This window comes from Bremia lactucae (assembly GCF_004359215.1).
Source record: "Bremia lactucae strain SF5 chromosome Unknown BlacSF5_NotPlaced_19_SHOA01000004.1_2068294bp, whole genome shotgun sequence".
Lineage (NCBI taxonomy): Eukaryota > Oomycota > Peronosporomycetes > Peronosporales > Peronosporaceae > Bremia > Bremia lactucae.
In genome coordinates, this window is record NW_027152031.1 from 707,712 (window position 1) to 733,535 (window position 25,824).

A 25,824-nucleotide genomic window follows, 5' to 3' on the forward strand; every position below is an offset into this window, starting at 1 on the left:
CGTATGCCAAAAAGGGCAACGGTCGCGGATCCGACGTTGTTGCGAAATCGCAACAGCGAGGCGGACCGCCAAAAAATGGACGGGGTCAGTAGGGGCGCAACGCCCTACTGATCCAGCAACCTCAAGAGAATTTGCAAATCTCTTGACTAAAGTTGCTCCAGACACACAATCATTATGTGTCTCTGCACCTGGTGATGAGGTATCCCTCATCACCTTGAAATTAAAAGTGACAAATGATTTGTCACTTAGAGCCCTAGTGGACTGTGGAGCGTCGAATAACTTTATTCGTCGCCAGTCGCTAGAGGGTCGTAGGCTCAAATATGTTGGGCGCGACATCCCTCCAACGAGGATGACGGTGCGTCTAGCGACAGGCGCATCGATAACAGTGATGATACGCGTAGTGAAATTTCACTACACGTTAAGAGATTTACAGTATGATGATGATTGCATCGCACTGGATTTGGATGACAAATTTGATGTCATCCTAGGTTTACCTTGGCCCAGAAAGTATGAGCCAAGAATCAGGTGGCAGCATCGATCCGTAAAGATGCCTGCCACTCGTTCATCAGATGGCCATCTGATGATGGTCTTGGAGCGTCCACAAGCGTGTGGATGTACTACGACTGAGTGCGATGGTTTCACTTGTGGTACGGGTCGTTAGTACGACTGCACAAGATCACAGTGTGATTACCAATCCACCTGTGTAGTCAGCTGCCGGTGGCTGTGCTAATGCAGGCAGCGCCGACGGTCCACCACTCGAAGAAGTCGAGTGGATTGAGACATTAGTGTACGCCTGGCGGGCGACAATCAAGGAGTATACCGGTTGCCCCAAAGGGACAACACGATGATCCTAGGTCGAGTAGAGAGTCGACCGTAGAGGACCCGACTGTGATAGCGCAATCACACTCGGAAGACGTTGAGGGAAGAGGTCCCCACGTACTTGAGGAGAAATCTCCTCAAATAGTTGAAGTTACTAGACTTCTAGATCCCGAGGATTTAATCCCTCGGCAGCCTGTGGATAAATCCCAGGAAAAACCGAGACATTGAATGTCTTTGTTAATGACGGATCCAGAGTAGGCGCTTATACTCTTGATCTGTATGCGCCTCCGAAGTTAACTTCGGAGATAACTCAATTACCAACCTTAGAACCCAAGCGGTTCTTGAGAAAGATCTGCATAGTGGTAAAATCAAGTAGCTGCGTGCTTGTCACAGAGGACGAATACGTAACCTATATTCGGCCAGCAGTAATTTTTGCAGAGAACGAACGATTGAGAGAGATACTGCTCAATCGTGGGAGTCACTTAAGACAAATCCCTTTACACAAGGATTTGATTAAATTCAGGGGTGTATTCTCTTAAACAATGCAAGTCACATAAGGATGAAGGCACTCGACATGGGATCGAGCTAAAACCGGGCTCGTAGTACTGTGTCATGAAGCAGTGGCCACTGCCTCGTGAACAAGTACTTGCGATCGATAAATTTTTATCAATCGATTCAAAGCGGGCCATGTGAGGGAGCCAACCTCCCTACATAGCTCTTCGACCTTCTGTGTGCGAAAGGCCACAGGAGGGTGGCGGATACTGCACGCATTCATTAAACTGAATGCTGCAACGGTACCGGATCAAACGCCGATACCTAGAAAAGACGTAACACAGATGATATGTCTAAAAGTACCATCTTTCGTCTATGGATCTGATGAAGGGATTTTCTAGATTCTTATGCGTAAACGCGACAACCCGTACACAGCAGTGAGCACTCCCAGCGGGATGGTCTGGGAATGGCTAGTAATGCCACAGGGGCTTAGTAACGTCCCTGCAACATTCAACAGATTCGTAACGAAGCTGTTGAGACCGGTGCGGGAATTTGCGCCGAGTTATTTTGACGATGTATTCGTCCATAGCCGGGCCATGGACAGAAGGCGGATGTGGAAGTTCATAAAACTTACGTTCGTCAGCTTCTACACTTGCGAAAGCATAAGTTGTACGCAAATCTCAAGAAGTGAATATTCGCTGCAAGCAAAATACCACGTTTTGGTAGCATCGTCGGTAAACACGGCGTGTGCCCTGATCCCGAAATTATCAACTCAATTACCGACTGGCCAGTTCCAGTCGATGTCAAGGGACCAAGAAAGTTCCTTGGATTAGCGGCGTACGTGCAAAAGTACTTCCGCAATTATGCCGGGATGACAGTTCATCTCTCTCGTCTCTTGAAAAAGACGAAAAATGGTCATGGGACGCTGATTGTCAGCGTTCCTTTGAGGGTATCAAGCAAAGCTTAATAAAATCGCCAATGATGGCAATTGCAAACCACCAACCTTTTTTATTTGGTCTGTGGCGCCAGCAATTTTGCTATTGTCTGTGCGTTAATGCAATATGACACAGACGGCGCAGAGCGCGTCGTCTGTTAATAATCGCATCAGCTGCAACCAGCTGAACGCAATTACCCAGTGCATGACAAGGAACTTCTTGCAACGAAATATGCACTGGCTAAGTTTAGGGTCTATCTCCTCGGAGATAGACCGCTCATCGTATGTACGGACCATGCGTCGTCACGGCCGTAAATAGCCCACACCTCTCGCATAGAATGGCGAGGTGGCTATCCTTCTTCGCGGAGTATAATTTCTTTGTGGAATATAAACCAGGACGACTACGTGTCGTCGCTGATACGTTATCACGCCGACCTAATTTCGAGCCGGCTGCGCATTCCAACAGTGAAAATAAATTCACTGTTGTAACACTGATTTCAAGTATTCCGTCATCAACCTTGTTTGATGACATAAAGAAAGCCTACGTAGAAAATAAGGACCTTCTGAGCTTAATGGATCATCTGATGAATCCATCCGATAAATTTTTAAAATATTTACCGGCTTTATATCGATCGCCCTACGATCGATACACAACACGCAACGGCTTATTGTATTACACAGCCGTTGCCGGCGACACTCCACGTGTCGTCGTCCCAACTCGCAATGATTTGCGCTTGCGCATCATGTATGAGTGTCACGATGCAGAACAAGTGGGCATCGTGGACGTGAGAAAACTTATCTCACAGTAAGTCGCGACTTATACTAGCCCCGCCAGTATCAGTTCGTGCGCAAGTACATTCGTGCTTGCGAGGTATGTCAAAGGGTGAAGCCTAGCCCTTCATCCCGTGCACCCCTCCAATCTCTACCACTGCCGGCAGAATGTTGGCAGTCCGTATCTTGGACTTCGTTTTCGGATTTCCCGAAGACGATCACAAAAACAATGGAATCCTTCTTTTTGCAGACAGATTCAGAAGATTGTACATCTTGTTGCATACCAAAGTCAATCACGGCTCCGGGCTGTGCCCGTGTCTGTATCGACACGGTTTTCAGACCCCACGGTTTACCCCGTGAACTGGTCTCCGATAGAGATCCACGGCTCACGCTGAGGTTTTGACAATTCGTGTTTTGATCTCTCGGGACACGGCTGACTATGTCAACTTCTGATCATCAGAGACAGATGGTCAGACGGAACGCATAAATCGCGTACTCGAAGAGATTGTTTGAAATTACGTCCAATCGTATCCGAATTGGAGCGAGTTTTTACCGATGGTCAAATTCGCCATCAATAATTCGGTGCATGCGTCTACATCGCAAACACCGTTCTTCTTGAATGGCTTACGTCATCCTCGCATACCCACCCAATTAAAGGGATCCTCCAGTTTGAAAAGGGGGTGGACTCGCACGAGCAAAAACCATTTCTGGCTCATGCTCATCACGCGTCGAAGTTAACAACGACGTGAATGATGTCGATGTCGAAGCAATCGACACCGAAGATGAGAAAACTCTAATGGCAGTGCGCACAAAGCGCACTGAAAAGGACAACACAAATGAGTTAGCAGAGGAATTTCTGCTGACTCGAGAATCAGTAATCCGTTTCGTACAGGATTCCATTGCTAATGCAGTGGACCGTCAGAAACGGAACGCAGACAAACATGGAAGAGCAAATGTTCTTTCATTTCAAAGTAATGACCTAGTACTACTCTCTACGGGAAACTTACCTAAGCGTGTAGTCACTAATGTGGGGAGCAGTAAACTTACTACCCAACTTCATTGAGCTTTTCCGTGTACTGCATCGCAGAGGCAATGCGTACACAATAGAATTGCCGCGTAGGGTGCGAACGCATCCTACGTTTTACGGTGGTAGGCTCCGCCCGTACCATTATTACGCGGTTTCTTCCGAGGACGGATCTGACCACCCTTTTCAAGAATCCCTAAAAGATTCTTGTGGTCACGAACCAGATTCTCATGTTAAATCTGGAGTTTCTCATGTCGGGTCCGAAGATCCTCAAAACCGCGATGAGAGGACGACCGCTCATCACGAAAAGCGTGATATTTCCGTTTGTATTCCAACATGGAGTACGCACTCTTCGAACGGTCTTCCAACCGTTCGATATAGTGAGCATGCAGCGTCTGCTCAACGAGCGACGCTTACCGCGCTCGTGATCAAGTCCCTCCTCCAATTCATGGAAGAAGTGATCAAGTTTGTCGATCTTCAACTCTAGATCTCACACATGGGTCGGATCTAATTTTCCCTTCTCTGCCACAACCATTGGTGAATTCCCACGGTGGTCAACGTTTCCTTTTGGAGTGTATTCAAAACCGCCGTGATGTGAAGGGGCAGCGAACGAGTTATCTTGTTCGCTGGAGCGGTTATCTACCTTCACATGACAGCTGGGAGCCTCGTTCCCAGCTGGTTGTTGACGTGAGTGTAACGCGGGGTATTGTTAGCTGAAATTAACACTTAAGGTTGTTAACTAACATATTATCTAAAAGGTGGATAATATTTGGAGAATTTTACTTTATATAGTAATGCTCGGAAATCTTATCCATAAATAGGTATAAGCCGTTATATCTATTTATCCCGCAGACTAATCAGCTGCAAACGTAAATAAAGAGAGAGAGACAAACAGATTAAATTCCAATCGCATGCTTAGTATTAGTTTATAATTAAGTTAGCATCAACAGGTAGAAAGAAGAGAAACTTAATTATTAATACAGTTTTCATTTAACCCTCTTTAAGGTAGTTGTCTTAAAGAGAAGTCTTCCTCTGCACGTACTAGTGTACGTAAAGTGACGTAAGGCACCACTCGCAGTTGAAGAAGTGCGAAGTGGACTTGTACTGAAGCAGTACAAGTCGTAGTGCCCCGTTACATTGAGGGCCTCGTCCATCAGTATGACGAGAGCCATTCATGGATCAGAAGGTCCATCGGGAAACACGCGCCCCTGGCGCATGTAAATCGATTGCAAAACGTCAATCTCATCGCGCATCTCGATCGAGATGCGAGCCCTTCCCCAGGGCGAAGAAAGGGAATAGACATCCCTTTTGCTTTCTTCGTGTTGTCAACACAACACGGACAGGGATCACCCCACGTGAGGCATGGAAGCCCAGCCTCACGTGACAACCGATGCAATTTATACTTGCACCGGTTGGAATTCGTTTCTCAAACTTAACACGATTCGCGTTAAGTCTATGAAGCCAGGCTTCGCGTCCAATGTCTTTGACATTGCGAATGAACGCGCTCCAGGCTTGCAAAAGCGAGACCTTATCTCGCTTATTGTTGCCACTAAACCATCGATGCTTAAGAAAAGCATCGAGATAATAATCTTCCTTAGCGCAAAATTTCTTCGCGCTGGGATCAAGGCCATGTAGCTTTGTCGCAATAAATAAGGGATATTTATTGTGAGGAGTAGTCTCTCCAGACAAGCTATTGATTAGCTGTTCGGGCAAAAGCCACGGCTTCTTTGCAGGGGCGAGATGAGACATTGATTGTCTTCACTCCCCTGAGTGGTACCCACTGAAGCAGGGGTACCACAAGGATTTTTGTTACAATGGCTTATGCCATCGTCATCAACTTGCACATAACAGGTGCAGGTGACCGTACGGGAGACGGTGCTGGCGAAGAGGAATCATTATCTTCGTCAGAACCGAACATGCTGTAGCGAATGCTAACAGCACGTCTACCCGAATGAGCCCCTCATTCGTGGGATCATTGTCAGCCGCCTGACGATGATGATCAGGTTCCTGTTCTGTTCTCCCCAAGTCGGCCATTTCGTCCGACTCGCATTCGTAGTCGACCTCCAAAGAGGAGTCGCATTTTCGTGGTGTATCACCACGTGCACCCGCAACATTTAGAATTGCTAAATATGACACTACAGCAGAGCCGAAGGCGCCGCACTATTCGCATACCGCATGGACTTGTTAGCCATGCGATAGAATTAAACATGATGGTTCTTACCAATCGACATCGTTTTTAATTAAGTGGTCTTATAGTGATCACTCTACCGAATGACAGTCAGAGTGATTGTCGCTTAGTGAGGGGTGATGTAACGGGGTGTATTGTTACATGAAATTTACTTTTAAAGGTTGTTAATTAATATATTATGTAAAAGGTAAATAATATTTGGAGAGTATTAATTGATGGTAATATTCTAAAAGCTTATCGATTGGTTGATTTAGACCATTATATCTACTTTCTTCGCGGTCCAGTCAGCGCTGGACGCGCGCAAAGAGAAAGACAGATAAGACTTTAGTACATGTTTTGTATTAGCTTATAATTAAGTTAGTATTAAGTTGATAGAACAGAAAAACTTAATTATATTAATACTGTTTTTAGTTAACCCTCTTTAAAGCAAGTGTTTTAAAGCGAGTCTTCCTCTGCACGTACTAGTGCACGTGAAGTGACGTGAGGCCCACCACTCGCACTGAGGCAGTGCGAAGTGGACTAGTACGAGTCAGTAGTGCCCCGTTACACATAGGGTTGTCACAATGTGAACCACCCGAGTGCTGGGTCTAATTACTTTATTTAATTAATTGACCATCCCCTTAAGTACGCCAAGTGTACCTAACGGGGACTGTGTAACATTAGGGCAACTTTTGTCCGTTACAGGTGCCCCGTTAAAAGTACGCGGGCAACCTTTATTCGATTCCACGATAGCTAATTCTTGTTACTATCTACTCGAACAATTGGCTGAATTTTTCGCCCAGATTGTAAAAGCCGCTAAAAGGGTGATATTGCTTATTTATATGAGCGTCGATTAGTGCGGTGATTCTAATGAAAAAATGTGGTGCACACAAAAAGCTGTTAGCTTTACGTTCACAATCGTAGCCGATAGAAACACGACAAATGGTACGTGTCATGTAGCTGATAGAAGGATAAAGATCGATGCTTGACGGAATCTTGCATGTGCGTGTACTTGTTTTCAGGCAGAATTTCGACAAGCCAAGCATACCATTATACTGGTGCAGTACACGCGCGACCCGAACTCGCGCACGTATCTGGACTTTGAGTCGGTTAACGGTGGAATGGACGGCGTGGTAAAAATGTACGAGGCAAAGCTCAAGCAGCTCAACCCCAGCTTGAAAAACATCACGTACGATATACAAGATTTGTACACGTACATTGATTCGCTTACGGATCTCAGTGCGCTCGTGTTGGACCTTGAGACGAAGACGTACTTACCTTGTGGTAAGGAGTGGATTAAGAAGAAGGTCTTCCAGGTGCTTAAAAATCAGGCTGGCTAAGTTATAATGTACTGGATCAATGATTTGATTACTTAATTAAGCCGCATCTCCGAAAATTGGAACGTAGATCAACTGCTTTAGTATCTAGTTGAATGGTTGATGTAGAAGAGCATTATAAGGGAAGTACAACATAAATTAAGGACTCGCGCTGATCATTATGACAATATTCTTCTTTCAAACGAAGAGGCTCAATAGTCAGAAGCAGAGGCAATTAAGTTCTTTCTGAGGGTAAGAAAATATATTCAAAAGAAATAACAAAAAGGTGAAACAGAAAACCCAAAATTTCAAGTATTGATGCTCGTCGCCTAAATTGTTGGGGTTCGGGTTTGTCTGTGCTTAGGTAGATAATTCATTTCTGACTTCCCACGTCCTTATTTTTTTCTAAACTCTCTCGAACCCAGCCGAGAATAAGTCGCCACCTTCGTCTACAATCTTACTGCGGCACTTATCGCAGCCTGGACACAATGATGAAATCTACGACTGTGGTGATTAATACGGACAGCGTGAGTGGAAGCATGGCGGCCGCTGCACCGCCGAAACGCAGCTTTATACAGAAGGTCAACGACGTGAACAAAATGGAGTTGCCGAAGTTGCTTAGATACATGCGGCTCGGCAATGTCGGCTGCTCTATCTTGCAGATCATCGCTGGTATTGTCGGAATCACATCATTTATAACACTTAACATCACTGGCACGCTCGTGTCCATCTATGTCATCATGTTCGGCATCCTGTTCCTGCTATTCGAGTGTCGCCTTTCGCGGATGGAGACGGTCATTCGCTCCAACTTTGGTTTTTTATACAGCTACAAAGGACGCGCTGCGTTTATCTTCTTTATCGGGTTCCTAGACTTTGGCATTGGATCGGCTCTTGCCACTATCGCTGGCGTCTTCATGTGCCTTAATGCTTTCATTAATCTCCTCGTCATGTGCCGCCATCCGCAATTTAGGTCGACGCTTAGCGCTGGCGCAGACCCCACTGCCGGCTATACCACGAGCAGCCAGGAGGCGGCCAATTTTATGGGCAAGAATCCAGAACTTGCGGCGAAAGCGGGACAGTATGCCTTCCAGCAAGCCGCTGTTACTCGTCATTAAGCGATATGATGGCTTAGCCAACCATCAAATGTTAGTTTGGCGCTATACCAGCAGTTTTGCCGTAACACCACCTTTAATAACAAGCTTAATCGTGTCTCGTCTAGCTTCAGCTACGCACTTTGCTTTATTTTAACTAAAGCTTAAGCATCGATGTTGCCGCCGTAAGTAAAGTAGAAGAGCACAGCATAAAGCATAATTACATTTCTTGGAAGTATGACATTTTCATTAAAAAATAGCTAGAAACCTCGCTGAGTACAATCGAAAACCATGATTTATATAAGTACTCAATAATGTTCAGCCAACGATACAGAGAAAAAGAAAACGTCTTGACTCAGAAGGCGGGAGCACTCGCTTCGTGGATCGTGCATTCAAGCGAACCCTTGACAGGAAGCGTCACACTGTAGTCGTACGTAATCTTAAACGGGTCCTCCACCGTTTTAATATTGAAGCGGCTAAAGAGCACAGCAATGACTGTCTGCATCTCTAGCATGGCGAAGCGCATACCCACGCACTGGTGTGGACCGCCGCCGAACGTGATGAATTGGAACGAATTCATCTGTTTCATCTTGCCACTTTCCGCATCAATCCAACGATCGGGGTTGTACTCGGCCGCATCGTCGCCCCATACACTACTCATACGTGCAGCGGCATACACCGACATGACGACATGGGTACCAAACGGTACAAACGTNTCATGGCAGTACGCACAAAGCGTACTGAAAAAGACAAAACAAATGCGTCAGCAGAGAAATTTCTTCTGGCTTGAGAATCAATAATCCGTTTCGTTCAGGATTACATTGCTAACGCAGTGGACCGTCAGAAACGGAATGCAGTCAAACGTGGAAGACCAAATGTTCATTCATTTGAAATTAATGATCTAGTGCTACTCTCTACGGTAAACCTACCTAAGCGTTTAGTCACTAGTGTGAATAGCAGTAAACTACTACCCAAGTTCATTGGGCCTCTCCGTGTACTGCATCGCAGAGGCAATGCGTACACAATAGAATTGCCACGTAGGATGCGAACGCATCCTACGTTTTACGTTGGTCGGCTCCGCCCGTACCATCAGTACGCGGCTTCTTCCGAGGACGGATTTGACGACCCTTTTCAAGAATCCCTAAAAGATTATTGTGATCGCGAACCAGATTCTCATGTTGACCCTGAAGTTTCTCATGCCGGTTCCAAATATCCTCGAAACTGCAATGAGCTGACGACAGCTCATCGCGAACAGTGTGATATTTCCGTTCGTACTCCAACATGGAGTACGCACTCTTCGAGCAGTCTTACAACAGCTCGATATGGTGATCCTGCACCGTCTGCTCCAACGAGCGACGCTTGCCGCGCTAGTGGTCAAGTATCTCCTCCAAATCATGGAGGAAGTGATCGTTTTTGTCGATCCTCGACATTAGATCCGACACACGGTTCGGATCTATTTTCCCTCCTCCACCACAATCATTGGTGGATTCCCACGGTGATGAACGTTTCCTTGTGGAACATATCCAGAACTACCGTGATGTGAAGGGGCAGCGAACGAGTTATCTTGTTCGCTGGCGTGGTTATCCACCTTCACATGACGGCTGGGAGCCTCGTTTGCTGACGTTGAGGGCCTCGTCGGTCAGTATGACGAGACCCATCCGATGGTTCAAAAGGCCCATCGAAAACACGCGCCCCTGGCGCTTGAAATTCGATTGCAAAAGGTCAACCGCATCCCGCATCTCAATACAGATGCGAGCCCTTCCCCTGGGCAAAGAAAGGGATTAGACATTCCCTTTTACCCTCTTCGAGTTGTCAACACAACACGGACAGGGATCACCCCACGTGAAGCCTTGAAGTCTAGCCTAACGTGACAACCGATGCAATTTATACTTGGCACCGTTTGGAGTTCGTTCTCAAATTTAACGCGATTCGCGTTAAGCTTTTAAAGCCAGGCTTCGCGTCCAATGTCTTTGACATTGCGAATGAACGCCCTCCACGCTTGCATAAGCGAGACTTTATCTCGCTTCTTGTTGCCACTAAACCATTGATGCTTAAGAGAAGCATCGAGATAAAAATCTTCTTCAGCGCGAAAGTTCTTCGCGCTGGGATCAAGGCCATGTAGCTTTGTCGCAATAAACAAGGAATATTTATTGTGAGAAGTAGTCTCTCCAGACAAGCTATTGATTAGCTGTTCTGGCAAAAGTCACGGCTTCTTTTCAGAGGCGAGATGAGACATTTTACTGTCTTCAGAGTGGTACCCACTGAAGCAGATGTACCACAAGAACTTTTATTACGATGGCTTACGCCATCGTCATCACCTTGGACAGAAACAGGTGCAGGTGACCGTACGGGAGACGGAACGAGCGATGAGGGATCATCCTCATCGTCGGAACCAGTTAAACTATTAACTCGTCTATCAGAAAGAGCCCTCTCATTCGAAGGCTCATAGTCAGCTGCTTGACGTCTATCAGGCGACTGTTCTATTCTCCCCGAGTTGGTTATTTCGTCCGACTCGCATTCGTAATCGACCTCCCAAGAGGGGTCGTATTCAGGTGGTGAATCACCACGTGCACCCGCAACATCTAGGGTTGCGCGAGTGAAAGATACTACGGCAGACGTTCCGTCTGCCGCAAGAGATAACAGTGCGTCACCCGCGGCTGCACGAACCGCAGCCGAAGGCGCAGCACTATTAACAACCCGCATGAGTTTGTTCTTCATGCGATGGAATTTAAAATGATAGTTCTGACCAATCAACATCGTTTTTAAATTAAGTGGTCACATAGTGATCACTCCATCCAATGACAGTCAGAGTGATTGTCGTTTAAGGGAGGGGTGATGTAACGGGGTGTATTGTTACATGAAATTAACACTTAAAGGTTATTAAATAATATATTATCTAAAAGGTAGATAATATTTGAAGGATATTACTTTAAATAGTAATGATCGGAAATCTTATCATAAATAGGTATAGGCCATTATATCTATATATCCCGCAGACTAATCAACTGTAGATGTAAACAAAAGAGAGAGACAGATAAGAGAAGATAAGATTTTAATTGCATGTTAGTATTAGTTTATAATTAAGTTAGAGTTAACAGATAGAAAGAAGAGATACTAAATTATATTAATACAGTTTTCATTTAACCCTCTTTAAGCTAGTTACCTTGAAGAAATGGCTTCCTCTGCACGTACTAGTGTACGTGAAATAACGTAAGACACCACTCGCAACTGAAGCAGTGCGAAGTGGCCTTGTACTGAAGCAGTACAAGTCGTAGTGCCCCGTTTAAATGGGGGTCTGAGCTGGCATGGTAGCGGCATTAAGCTTATTAAAAGCATACACAATGCGCCATTTACCATTTGGCTTTTGACACATTACGTCGATGTTGAATGGGGAAATTACTTTCTCTAACCATTCCAGCCTCGTCCTTAGCACTTAAGAAATCGTCACTGTTCCTTTTGTAAAGGCCACTTTCGTGCAACACAATATTTGGTTCTATAAACCATGTCAATTTCATGACGTACACCTCTATCCGGAGGTAAAACAGACGGTGAATTCTGACACACTAGGTCTTGATATTCCTTTATTGAGGAAAAGAACGGATCTGTGGGATCTTTAATGACCGATGATCCACTCCGTGCACTAAGTGCCGCCGTCGTATTTTCAAGGACAGCTTTATCCAGCAGCGACGACGAGTCTTACTCAGTGTCTGGTCAAATTACCACCATCTCGGATAAGGCACCCGCCTTTAAGACCTGGCCAAACTCTTTGTCATACATTCCATCTAGCTCCAAAAGAGCATATAGCGAGGGATAGCCTGAAGGCTAATACCACCCTTCACTTCGCCAGTCACATTATTACCAAGTGTATATAGCTGTTTGCTATTGTGACTGTGTGACATGATAGACACGTCGCGCCCCTTCGGGTCGGACTTTGTTCTTATCGTCCCGATGACGAGACAATGCACCTCATAGAGGTCGGAACGTTGATAGTCTTAAATTTTACAGGTGGACAAGAGCCGATGCTCAAACCTACATCCGGTGAGGAGTTACTTAATTTGAACTCGTCACTCAGAGAACATTTACGTGTCACATCACGTGCACCTGGGGAATTACATCCTTAATGACTCGGCCCTTGGCCCACAATGCTTTCGGCGTTTAGTGATTTATATCACGACGGCTATAACTCAATGGAGTCCGTGCCGTTTCACAAACAAATAATGAGCTACGCTCACTAATAATATGGTCTCAATGTTGGTCATCAATTTTATTGACTCAGGAGCGTCTTGTAATTATGCTCCACGTCATTCCCTTAAAGAGAATCACCGATGTGCTGAAGCGCTTAAAGTGAATGGAGGTAATTCGATCACGTTTCGCTTAGCGACTGGGAGGAGTCGTTTCACCGTGCCTAAAGCTCCTTCGAACTTAGATGTCAAATTTCTTGACATTGGCGGTATGGAACGGTGTCTTGACCTTGATCTGGATTCGAGATATGATCTCATCCTTTGTATAGATTGCCTCGAATGCCAAGAGCCATGGATTAATTGGAGGTCTAGGCTCTTAGGCGCCACGCGCAGTGTTCCTAGCGCACCTTCGCTAGACAACAAAAGCGTTATTAGCGTGAGCCACAGACATAATTTGTCAGTGTGTTAAGCATTGGGATGTCGAGCTAATCTTAACAGTCGCCTTCGCGACTAACATACCGGGCTTGTATTCACGCCCCATGCTATAAAGCATAGAGATCTTTGGGGATAGACTTGGTTGACCTTTAGATCAAAGAGGTTCCATAGAGCCTAGATCTTCCCCAGTAGGGCGCCCCTACTGTGTACCTGCGTTTTTTCGCACCGTACCAGGTTTCTGAGTATGAGGTGGGGTTATTGCTTTTTTTCTTCTTTACGCGCGTTGCGTAAGGGACAGGACGGGCGCAAGTGTTCCGTGCCCCCGCACATAAAACATCTACGAATGTTCTTGCGCTATTCCACAGCTTAAAGTCCTCTTCTTTCTCCTCAACGAGGCTTAGGTCCATGGGGTCCAGTCTTTTAGACGAACCCAATGTGCTCGACAAACTAATACGGTAAACCGGCGTACTAAACACGAGAGGACTCAAAGTCAAGCTCCGCGCGTAACGCTTTGACAACTGTCTCTTAGAAAGTAAGGGGATGGAATCGGCACAATTCCGTCCGGGCAACGCACTTATTGAGACCCCCCCATGAAGACGATTACTAAAATCGCTTCTTATACTGGGTCTTGAGGCATAGCTGCAGTACGAGTTATCAACTCCTGGACATAGTCCCCTAAGGTTCGTTTACCCTGACGAGACGCTATGAGTCGTGACGGGTACGAAAACCCTGATCAGGCGGTCGAAATATGCTAGTTGTTTGCTATTGCAGTAAATTCTATAAGAGAAAAGCGTCATGTATGGACGTGCGGCAGGTGAGTGCCCATTCCATGGCTCTACCCCCGAACTTAGAGATGGCCATGGTCACCTTTTGTCGTTCTGTGACGGACATGGCAGAGTCTATGAACGTCTACATTTGCTAAACTTAAAAAAGGAAAGTTTCTCTCTCTTTACCCTCATATGTCTTAACATTGACAACAAGACGGCGAGCCTTAGGCTCTAGATCAGGTATACAAATGTACCAATTTGGGATAGATGCCGCTTAGTGGTCCTGGATTTGTCCGATGAGAGAGGATTCGTTCTGCATAAAGGCTTCAAGCCTTGCATCCAGAACCTCTGCCCCCTGGGACATAATAAGCTCAATGATTTCTATCACAAACAAGGTTTTGAGCTTCTCAGATGCTGCACGTTTTGCCCCTGATAGCTCGGGAAAAGTGTCCATTTCAGCAGAGGCTTAGTTTTGTAAAGACAGGCTTAGTCTTATAAAGTCTAAGCCTCTGCTGAAATGGACACTTTTCCCGAGCTTTCAGGGGCAAAACGTGCAGCATCTGACAGGCGCAGATTGATTACGAGTGCTACCAGATGTAGCGGAGGTACTTCGCTCCTAAAGTCAGAGGAAAATTTCAAACTCAAATGGTATCATAGTTCTATGGAGCTAAGAAATGTTAACAACCTAGTAAATCTTCAATCTCATAAAGCTTTGTGAAAACTAATTTAAGGGACCCAGTGGTTCGTAGAACCAAGTGGCAACTAATGCCCGAGAATTTGTACCTTAGGAAGGCTTATTATTATCGGTGATAACAGCGCAAGCGTCAGAAAGGAATTAGACACTCGAAGATCAAAAAGGGAACTGAACTTTATTTTACTTTAAAAAATATCAACCTTACCACTATTAATTTTTTTTAATTATGCCATCAAATATCTATCTGGTGGCGACCACTCCAAATACCCATTATATATAGGGTTAAGATGATAATGCATATTTTAAATAACAATGAGGGGTAATTGATACAGAATGTGAAATGCACCAGATTAGCGGTTTACCAGCCGAAGTGTACCTCATTACATAAAGCGCCTCCTTGCGCACTACCCAATCGTGTCTTTTAACGGGCTAAAGTTGACCTATGTTACACAATCCCCGTTAAGTACACTTTGTGTACTAAATGGGATGGTCAATTACTTAAGCGAAGTAATAAGACCCACCACTTAAGTGTGATTCACATTGTGTCACCCTTGTGTATGTGATGCATCTGAGGCATTCAAATTAACTGGGATGACGGCTAGCGTCATCCAAGAAACGAGATATTTAGAACAATACACTCGCAATACATATTCTACAGAGATGGCGTTTATGTTTGGTTAAAAAAGATTTTTTTCATATAATACGACCAAATATAAATCAGTCTGAAAACTACTTCCTAGTTCACAAGTGTGCACTTAGCGACGGATTAATGCCCCCGTGACGTCACTCGACTAATACTTCTAGTTCGTAGGGTGAGGTTGCCGAGGTGCCCACCCACTACCCCACTGTACGTGAGAGAAGACGGTGAAACGCTTTCTTACTGTGCTCGGAAGGTGTGTGCGAGTAGTAAGTGGTAGCTTTTAGTAGCGCCCGCCTACACTTGGTAGCACAAATATTTCTTCCCACGACCCGTCTCTCAAAGCGTGTCAGTGAGGATGAGCCTCAATATCGATTTACATTTACCCTACCTCTCCGAACATCATCGAGGGGTGGTAGAGCACTTGGCGCAGGGACTTGGTGAACAAGCGTGGCCAGGCTCGTGGGCAGTTCTCCTGAGCGACATTTTGCTCAGTTGGAGTAGTTTCAGGCATTTGTGCTTGGACAGCGAAGGGCCTCGTCCGAGGCACAGAACCATGCTGCGGCAGAGTCTTAGGCGTGAGCAAGCTCGGAGCGAGGCTCTCAACTGGACTGTTGAGATGCTCTCAGCCCGGCCGCATCAGCCGAGGCCCATTTGGATGGGTCCACCCAAGTCGATTGAACTGCAGCGCACACAATTGTCCACTGGCTTCTAGCTGTGAAGCAATGCGGTGCAGCACAGCTCATCGAAGACGACACCCGGGTGTCGTTCGCCATGCCGTATCTACACAGTAAGGCCTCAGAGTGGGCTTACTTGTCGCTTATGACAGACGGAAAGGCTTTCGCTTCATGGGCAATCATTAAGAAAAGGTTCGCTCCATGTACCAGCTGCCGAACAACGATGTGTTGTTTCAGGCGCGCTTCTTTGGGGCGCGACAGACGAAGCGATCCCTGCAAAAGTATGCGCAGGAGATACGCTCGCTGTCGGCTTCCATTATTGTAGTCAGTTTTTGGAGCACCTTAAGATGCCCACGTTTGTGAACAGACTATGGCACGGCCTTCGCGACAGGCCCTATTCAGAAACGTGCCGTCGACGATGGAAGAAACAATCCAAACTGCCTTAGTTGAGGAGTAATTCTACAACAGTGCCTCGGCGACAGCTTGGTATAAGCCGTCGGCCGAGAGGTCAGATGCCACTCCCATGGAGTTGGGCAATGCAGATGTTGTCTGTTTGAATGCGTCAAGCACGGCTATATGCTGGTCCGCTGCTATGCCATGGTCCTTTCTGGTGCGAAGACGCCCAGCAAGAGGTCCCTTCCAAAAGGGCGATGGCAAGAACCAGCGTGCGAGACGCATGTGTTCTGCATCGACCTCTGAGGGGTTGGAAAGTGCAGGAGCGCAGTAGGGACGGGATGCCCTATACTGACGCGGACTCTGAAGCTACCACTAGTTCAGAGTTGTGAAACAAATGGGTATCATAGTCCCTGAAGTCTCGAAATTTCGGACCTCAACCCTGCTGGTCTATAGCGCTCAAGTAAGAGGCTATGACCAGGTGATAACCCTTCTCGTGGATCACAAAATTCTTCAAAGCTCGCGGCTCTAAGGCAGAGACCGGCGGTGTTTGAGTCGCTTTACCAGGATGGCAAGCAAGAAGAGGCGACCTTTCGTTTAGCGAACGGCGCGCCGCTGAGAAAATTCAAGTAGAACTCGCCTTTAATTATAGTGACTTCACTTGTAAAGAGAAAGGTCACAGTGCTAGGTATGGAAAGTCCGTATGACCTCATCCTAGGCATACCTTCGCTAGCAAAACATGAATCATGGATAGACTGGCATACACGCACAGTTGGGAATCCTACGCATGACACCGGAAAGGATGTGATCCTGCGAGAGGCCTATGCAACTGGTGTCGTGTCGAACACAGTTAAGGGTTGGTTGACGTGATGTCAAACGTCACGAAGTCCTGTCCAGCTCGTGGAGACTGGAGTAGTGAAAAGGACGATGACAAGTAGTCATGCGTTCGAATGTCCTGCACAGAGCTAAAAGCCTGTGGCAGTAGTCGGCGAGCTGACCGGAAGTCAAGCGTCGCATGAGCCGTCACAGTGCCTAGAGCCTGGTGCGGTTGGAAGAGGTCCGTTAGCCAGGAGAGCAACGGCACCCGCTTCCCGGTTAAAGGTCGTGGTTGCTTGGAGAACGAGTAACCGACATATAAGGACGATCAAAGGCACGTCGAAAGGAGTAACATTTGGATCGGTCCCAATTGAAGAGAACGGGCCTTCGAACGAGGTGTTCTAGACCGTCGAAGATGAAATAGCGGAGGCATCCTTTGTTGAGGTGCTCCAGCATGTCTTAAATCATCTGCCAAGGAGATAGTAAATCCTGGACGTGTCGTAAGATCTGTTCCTTGCCGAATGAAAGGAAGAAAAGATCCACGAAAAAGTCATACCAGTTCCAGAATAGTACTTGGTGGACTGTTGCTCGTCCGTGAAATGGACAAAAAGAAACGATTCGCTGCTCAAGGTAAGGATGCCTTGAGAGACAGTGCGCTCTTCAATAGTTTGTAGCACATCTCGATGCGTTTCCAGAAGTGCCGAGCCGCCTACTAGCAGATAGGGGCATCGGGCACGAAATTGATTTGGAACCTGGCACCAAGTATTGTGTGACCATGCAATAGCCGTTGCCGAAAAACAAGTCGAATATATCGATGAGATCTTCGACAAGTGAGCCAAGGCGGGACATGTACGTGAGAGCAAGTCGACTCACTGCAGCCCGACCTTTTGTGTGCGTAAAGCCACAGGTGGATGGCACGTGGTTCATGCTTACAATAACCTGAACACGGCGACCATACCAGCACAAACGCCAATCCCGCGAAAAGATGTTCTGTTGAAGTCCATGGAAAGTCAACTATCTTTTCCGCGTTGAATTTAAAGGTTGGCTACTATCAGGTAGTCATGAGTGTCCGGTGCAGCCAAAACGGCAGTAAGCACCCCAAGCGGTATGCTTCGGGAGTGACTTGTGATGCCCCAAGGTTTGAAAAATGCGCCGGCGACATTCAACCGAGTGGTGGCTTACGTGATGTGTCAGCACCATGTCTACGCGCCCCAATACTTTGACGATGTATTCGTGCATAGTAGGGCCGAGGACGGCTGAGCGAAATAGAGTCGCACAAGCGTCATTTAGACGCTGTGTAGCAGACTTTAAAGGACGCCCAATTGTACGTCAACTTGCAAAAGTGTGTCATAGGGGTTTCTGAGATACCTGTGCTTGACTGCATCGTAGGTACACATGGAGTACGAGCAGACCCAGACAAGGTAAGAATAGTAAAGGAATGGCCAATCCCACGACATGTAAAGGATTTTAACCAAGTCCTAGGGCTAGCTAATTACTTGCATAAGTGTAGTAAGAATTATGCTGAGCGAACTAAACCATTGTCTGACCTCCTTAAAAAGAATGTTGGATGAGTTTATTTAGAAAACAAGAAGACGCGTTCACATCAATGAAGCAATCTCTTGTAGAGGCACCGGTCTTGGCATTCACAGAGGCGTATAAGCCTTTTGATGTCGTCTGCGATGCAAGCAATCTTGCAATCGGCAGCGTGCTCATGCAAAAAGATGACGACGGCGTTGACCGTGTCATTTCTTATCAGACCCGGCTTTTAAAAGCCGCGGAACTGAATTACCCTGTGCATGACAAGGAGCTACTTGCAAACAAGTATGCTCTTGTTAAGTTTCGAGTTCACCTATTAAGCATCGAACCGTTTGTGGTTTATACGGATCACGCATCATTGCGGATCGCAATAAACTCACCGCACCTATCGCCAAGAATGACAAGATGGCTTACATTCTTCTCTGAATTTAATTTTAAAGTTGAATGCAAGGCGGGTAAGTCGAATGTATTGGCTGACACGTTGTCGCGCAGACAGACTTCGGACTTCGAGGTAAGACACCAGGAAAGTATGTCTAGTGCTAAAGCACAATCTAAGCCGTCAACGTTGGCAGCCCTTAAGGCCCACCACGTAACGAGCTCGTTAGTCTCTCATATTCAAGGGAGCTACACTTAGGACGAACATTGTCGCCTGCTTTTAGATCACTTCGGTGGACGAAAGGTTTTACTTCCGTCGTACCTGAAAGCTTAGCTAAATCGCTTTATCTACAGCGATGGCCTGTTATGGCATCAGCTGTCACCTTGTGATCCTTTGAGAATCTATGTGCCCCATGACACTTCACGAGCTCCATGATGCGCCATCTAGTGGGCATCTGGGCCGTTGAAAGACATTCTTACGAGTGTCAGAGGGATTTTGGTGGCCACCCCTTTATAGATAGGTGGCCAACTATATTCGCTCTTTGCGAACAGTGTCAGCGCGTTAAGCCTGCACCGTCCAGCAGTGCGCCATTAAAGCCGCTACCGATTCCAACGGATTGTTGGAAGTCGGTATGTCTGGATTTCATATTTGGCATGCCGCCCGACCAGAAGGGTCGGACGGGGCTTGTCGTCGTTGTAGATAGACTGAGCAAAATGGTTCATTTATCACCATATAAAACATAGATCACAGGCACGGAGGCAGCTCTATCGTTCCTGTATCCTGTATACCGAATACTCGGCCCGAGTCCATAGTATCGGACCGGGATCCACGTTTTACGTCAGGGTTTTGCCGACATGTGTTTGAGCTGCTAGGTAGCAAGCTCCACATGTCGACCGGAGGTCATTCCAGACCGTTTGCCAAACAGAACGTGCCAATCGGTTCGTGGCAGATGTATTACGCACGAAAGCGACTCATAAAGAATGGAGCAAACAAATGCCATTTGTTGAGTTCGCTATAAATAATAGTGTCCACGCCAGTACGGGTGAAAGACCATTTGTATAAATGGACTGCGCCATCCTCGGACGCTAGTCCCTTTGCGCGGAGCCCGAGTCTTAGTGCGGGACCCCCCACTACGCTCGGTGCGAAAGAGGTGCAAAGTTTCGTCAATATGACGATGACCCGTGAGGGTATAATATCAAATACAGAACTTGCCCTAGTGACCCAGCCAGTTTGGCAGCGGTCAGTATGGAGTAACGGCAAGGACCGCCTGTGCTCCAAAAACATAACGATGTTTAGTTAATGTCGACTACATCCTACGACCAACCTCTCGGCGGTGTCATAGGCGATTTAAATGCTAAAAGCGTTAACGCGGCTCAACGCTTTGTGGATGAGCGATTAGCCATCACACGAACAGTCCGTGACCTGATGGCAAGCGCACAGGATAAACAAAAAGAATACGCTGGCCGAAATGGTCGCAAAAATAATGAATGCTTTTGAGTTGGAGATAAAGTACTATTTAGTACTGCTACCTCTACCAGAGAATGCAATTTCTGGACTACCTGGAGGTACTACGAGACTATCGCCGCTTCACATTGAGCCATTTACTGTGGTCGAGTAGCTTGGAGACTTAAATTATAGGCTCACCATCCCGCCATATATGAAGACGCACCCCGTCTTTTCGTGGGTCGTCTTAAACGGTTTGTAGACTCAAATGAGGTCACATATCCCCATCAGTCTAAGGAGACTAATGGTGACACCGACCATGGGTCGAGTTTCAACAGACATGGGAGATGAGGAAGGCGAAAGACTTACCACCAATATTCTCCTCCGATGAGAATGTAGCGGACTCGGAGAGCAAGGGATACCACTCGCATAATGCGGGTGTCTCAGCATCAACTTCTCCAAGATGTCCAGTCGAAGTTTCAGGCGTTCGTAACACTGACGATCCTTCGCGCAGACATCATGAAGAGCCGAGGTCGTGCAAGACTTGACCCCCGAGATCCCCAATGCGTTATTCAGCAGCGCTTGACGTCTGCGCCTGAACGGACGCGAGTAAGGCAGCCGCGAATAGGCGGGCGTAATCGTCACATCTCGGGCGCCGCCTGTATTGGTGGATGCGGGTTGGAACCAACGCTTCCTTGTTGAAAGGTTGCTTGCCACGGCCCGTGAGGAAGAAGTATCAGATTCTCGTCCAGTAGAGAGGATATTCGAAGAGTATCAACTATTTGGAACCGATCGATACTCTACGTATTGACGTGCCCGGCTTGGTGACTGCCTTTGAAAAGGAGCACCAGCTGAAGCCTCTCCGCTAATCATAAATGGACTAGCAGGAGAAGCGTGGTGAAAAAAAAACAGGAGGTACAGTACCGCCCATTGTTTCTGTCACACGCAAGCGGGCGAAATTAATTCGCTGCGACCGCTGTTTTACCGCATCAATGCGGTTGAAAGCTGCGCGTGAATTTCGCCTCATATTGGTCGGTTTTTATATTTAAACGCAACACGTCCGGGATCGGGGAAATACGTCTAAGCGATTTCCCCTGGGCCTTCCATGAAATATCGACGCCATAACAATTATGAGCGTCAAGAATAGCGCGCTCTAGGAGCGACGATTTTGGCCCATTGATACGAGGCCGCTGAGATGGAGAGGGCGTAAGTGGTATGCCACTCGTCACATAACCACGTTCAAATGGACTGGCTTGTGACACCGACTGGACAAATCACGTGCCGTCGGTGGAGCTTATCGCTCAGGCTCTTCTGCGTCAGACCTATTAAGGATGATGGTCTGCACGATAGATATTGTGGTTTCACCCAACTGAGAAGCAGCTGCGGCTTTGCAGGCAGCGCTCTCACTAATGGTCGCTGCGCTAGCCAGCGCGGACGACGAGACAGCATTAGAAAGCTTTTTGTTGTCTCCCTGTTAGCAAAAATGAGTGAAGTTTGGATGGGCAATAAAGCGCCATCATCCTTCTTCATTAGCTCGCTGTAATCATCCTGATGGCAGCGGTGTCGACTCCATGTAGTCAACAATGAGCGACGGGTCTGCATCCTCACTGTGAAAGTGAGATGGATCATTCAGCCCAATTAATAGCGCGACAGCAGCAGTAGTTGCCGGCGTTGTACTGAGCGACGGCTGCGTGTTAACGCGTCGCGTACGCTTTATGCGCGGTTGTGTAGGCGTCTTGCAGACGACCCATCATCTTTGCTCCTCTTTGGTAGCATGGTTGGCGCCGCGTTAAAGCACATAGGTTGCTAGAGTGACTGAGAGGACTAGAGCGGCGCGTAAAACAGCTCGCTGTCCTCGTTCCTCTTTGACGAATTTGCAAAATGAAAATACGTTCTGAAAGGGGGGATGGTATAGCAGGCTAAAGTTGCCCTATGTTACACAATAACCGTTAAGCACACTTTGTGTACTTAAGGGGATGGTCAATTACATAAGTGAAGTAATTACACCCACCCCTTGGGTGTGGTTCACATTGTGATCCACCTTGTGAATGTGATGCAACTGAGGGCATTCACAACGTGGATGACGGCTAGCGTCATCCAAGATACGAGGTATTTCGAACAATACGCTCGCAATACATATCAGTGCATATCTACAGAGATGGTGTAACGGGGCACTACTGACTTGTACTGCCTCAGTGCGAGTAGTGCCTCACTTCACTTCAAGTAAACTAGCACGTGCAGAGGTGGACTCTCTTTAAAACACTTGCTTTAAAGAGGGTTTACTAAAAATTATATTTATATAATTAAGTTCTTCTGTTTCTATCTATTTAATACTAACTTAATTATAAGCTAGTAAAAAACATGTAATAAAGTCTTATCTGTCTCTCTCTTTGCGCGCGTCCAGCGCTGACTGGACCACGGAGAAAGTAGATATAACGGTCTATATCTACCAATGGATAAGCTTTAGAATATTACCATGTAAAGATATTATCTACCTTTTAAATAATATATTATTAACAACCTGAAAGTGTTAATGTCATGTAACGATACACCCTGTTACATCACCCCTCCCTTGTACGACAATCACTCTGAATGTCATTGGATAGAGTGGTCACTATAAGACAACTTAACTAAAACGATGTTGATTGGTTAGAACCATCATTTTTAATTCTATTGCATGGCCTTCGGCTGCGGTTCATGCAGCCGCGGGCGACGCACTGTTGTCTCTTGCGGCAGACGTTCCGTCTGCCGAAGTATCGTCTTCTACCGCAACTCTAAATGTTGCGGGTGCACATCTCTTTGGATATGAGTGCGAGTTGGTCGTAACGGCTGACTCGGGGAGAACAGAACAGTCGCCTGATCATCGTCAGGCGGCTGACTATGAGCCTTCTAATGAGGAAGCTTATTCGGGTCGTGCTGGTAGCATTCGCTACAGCATGTTCGGTTCCGACGATGAGGATGATTCCTCATCGCCAGCACCGTCTCCCGTGCCGTCACCCGCACATATTTCTCTGCGTGATGATGACGATGGCGTGAGCCATCGTTATAAAAGTACTTGTGGTACCCCTGCTTCAGTGGGTACTACTCAGGGGATCGTAGACACTAAATTGCCCTTGAAAAAAAGGCTTGGCTTTTTCCGAACAGCTAATCAATAGCTTGTCTGGAGAGTCAATTCCTCACAATAAATATCCCTTATTTATTGCGACAAAGCGACATGGACTTGATCCCAGCGCGAAGAACTTTCGCGCTAAGAAAGATTTTAATCTCAATGTTTTTCTTAAGCATCAATGGTATAGTGGCATTAACAAGCGAGATGAAGTCTCGCTGGTGCAACCCTGGAGCGCATTCGTTCGCAATGTCAAAGACATTGGACGCGAAGCCTGGCTTTAAAAAGTCAACGCGATTCGCGTTAAGTTTGAGAAACGAACTCTACTCGATGCAAGGTAAAAATTGCATCGGTTATCACGTGAGGCAGGACTTCCGTGCTCACGTTGGTGATCCCTGTCCGTGTTGTGTCGACAACACGTAACGAGTGAAGGGGATGTCTATTCCCTTTCTTCGCCCAGGGTAAGGGCTCGCATCTCTATTGAGATGCGGGATGCGATTGACGTTTTGCAATCGATTTACATGCGCCAGGGGCGCGTGTTTTCTGATGGGCCTTCAAAATTATCGGATATGTCTCGTCATACTGACGGACGAGACCCTCAACGTCAGCAAACGAGGCTCCCAGCTGTCATGTGAAGGTGGATAACCACGCCAGCGAACAAGATAACTCGTTAGCTGCCCCTTCATATCACGGTGGTTCTGGATACGTTCCACAAGGAAACGTTGATCACCGTGGGAATCCACCAATGGTTGTGGTGGAGGAGAGAAAATTAGATCCGACCCATGTGTCGGATCTTGAGTCAAAATTCGACAAACTCGATCACTTTGTTCATGTTTGGAGGAGGGACTTGATCACGAGCGCGGTAAGCGTCGCTCGTTGGAGCAGACGGTGCAGGCTCACGATATCGAACGGTTGGAAAACCGCTCGAAGAGTGCGTACTCCATGTTGGAGTACGAACGGAAATATCGCGCTCTACGTGATAAACTATCTTCCGCTCCTCGCGGTTTTCGAGGATCTTCGGTCCCGGCATAAGAATATACAGATTCGACATGAGAATCTCCAGATTCAGCATGAGAATTTGGTTCGTGATTACAAGAATCTATTAGGAATTCTTACAAAGGGTGGTCAAATCCGTCCTCGGAAGAAACCGCGTACCAATGGTGCGGGCGGGGCCGACCAACGTAAAACGTAGGATGCGTTCGCATCCTACGTGGCATTTCTATTGTGTACGAAATGCCTCTGCGATGTAGTACACGGAATGGCCAAATGAAGTTGGGTAGTAGTTTACTGCTACTTACATTAGTGACTACACGCTTAGGTAGGTTTACCGTAGAGAGTAGTACTAGGTCATTAATTTTAAATGAATGAACATTTGCTCTTCCATGTTTGTCTGCGTTCCGTTTCTAACGGTCCACTGCGTTAGCAATGGAATCCTGTACGAAACGGATTACCGATTCTCAAGCCAGAAGAAATTTCTCTGCTGACTCATTTGTTTAGTATTTTCCAGTGCGCTTTGTGCGTACTGCCATGAGATCTTTCTCATCTTCGATGTCGAAGCAATCGACATCACTTGCGTCGTTAGTAACTTCGACGCGTGATGAGCATGAGCCAGAAATGGTTTTGCTCGTGCGAGCCCCCCCCCCTTTAAACTAGAGGATCCCTCTAGTTGGATGGGTATGCGTGGATGGTGTAAGCCATTCACGAAGAACGGTGTTTGCGTTGTAGATGCATGCACCGAATTGTTGATGGCGAATTCGACCATCGGTAAACACTCGCTTCAATTTGGATACAATTGGACGTAACCTTAAAGTATCTCTTCGAGGACGCGATTAACGCGTTCCGTCTGATCATCTGTTGCCATAGTCAGCCGTGTTCCGAGAGTTGGAACACAAATTGCCAAAACTCCGCCGTGAATCGTGGATCTCTATCCAAGACCAGTTCACGAAATAAAACATGGAGTTCGAATACTGTGTCGATAAAGACACGGGCGCAGCCCGGAGCCGTAATCGACTCTGATGCTGCAGCAAGATGTACCATCTCGCTGAATCTGTCTATAAAAACAAGGATTCCAATGTTTTTGTAATCGTCTTCATGAAATCCGAAGACGAAGTCCATAGATACGGACTGCCAACACTCTACCGGAAGTGGT

General features: G+C 46.7%; 3 protein-coding genes across 3 annotated transcripts; 2 read left to right on the plus strand and 1 right to left on the minus strand.

Annotated features, from left to right (window-relative positions):
* Positions 1-7,085: 7,085 nt before the first annotated feature.
* On the plus strand, positions 7,086-7,547 carry CCR75_003145 (uncharacterized protein; the record flags this gene model as incomplete). Its single annotated transcript, XM_067961242.1, has 2 exons — positions 7,086-7,152; positions 7,234-7,547. 2 exons carry the CDS (start codon positions 7,086-7,088, stop codon positions 7,545-7,547), a joined length of 381 nt encoding a protein of 126 aa, XP_067821878.1.
* Positions 7,548-8,011: 464 nt separating this feature from the next.
* CCR75_003144 (uncharacterized protein) lies at positions 8,012-8,638 on the plus strand (the record flags this gene model as incomplete). The annotated part of the gene is made up of 1 exon (XM_067961241.1): positions 8,012-8,638. One exon carries the CDS (start codon positions 8,012-8,014, stop codon positions 8,636-8,638), a length of 627 nt encoding a protein of 208 aa, XP_067821444.1.
* A 331-nt stretch (positions 8,639-8,969) lies between these two features.
* Positions 8,970-9,275, minus strand: CCR75_003143 (uncharacterized protein; the record flags this gene model as incomplete). Its single annotated transcript, XM_067961240.1, has 1 exon — positions 8,970-9,275. The coding sequence occupies one exon, from the start codon at positions 9,273-9,275 to the stop codon at positions 8,970-8,972; it is 306 nt and encodes a 101-aa protein (XP_067821445.1).
* Between the last annotated feature and the right edge of the window lie 16,549 nt (positions 9,276-25,824).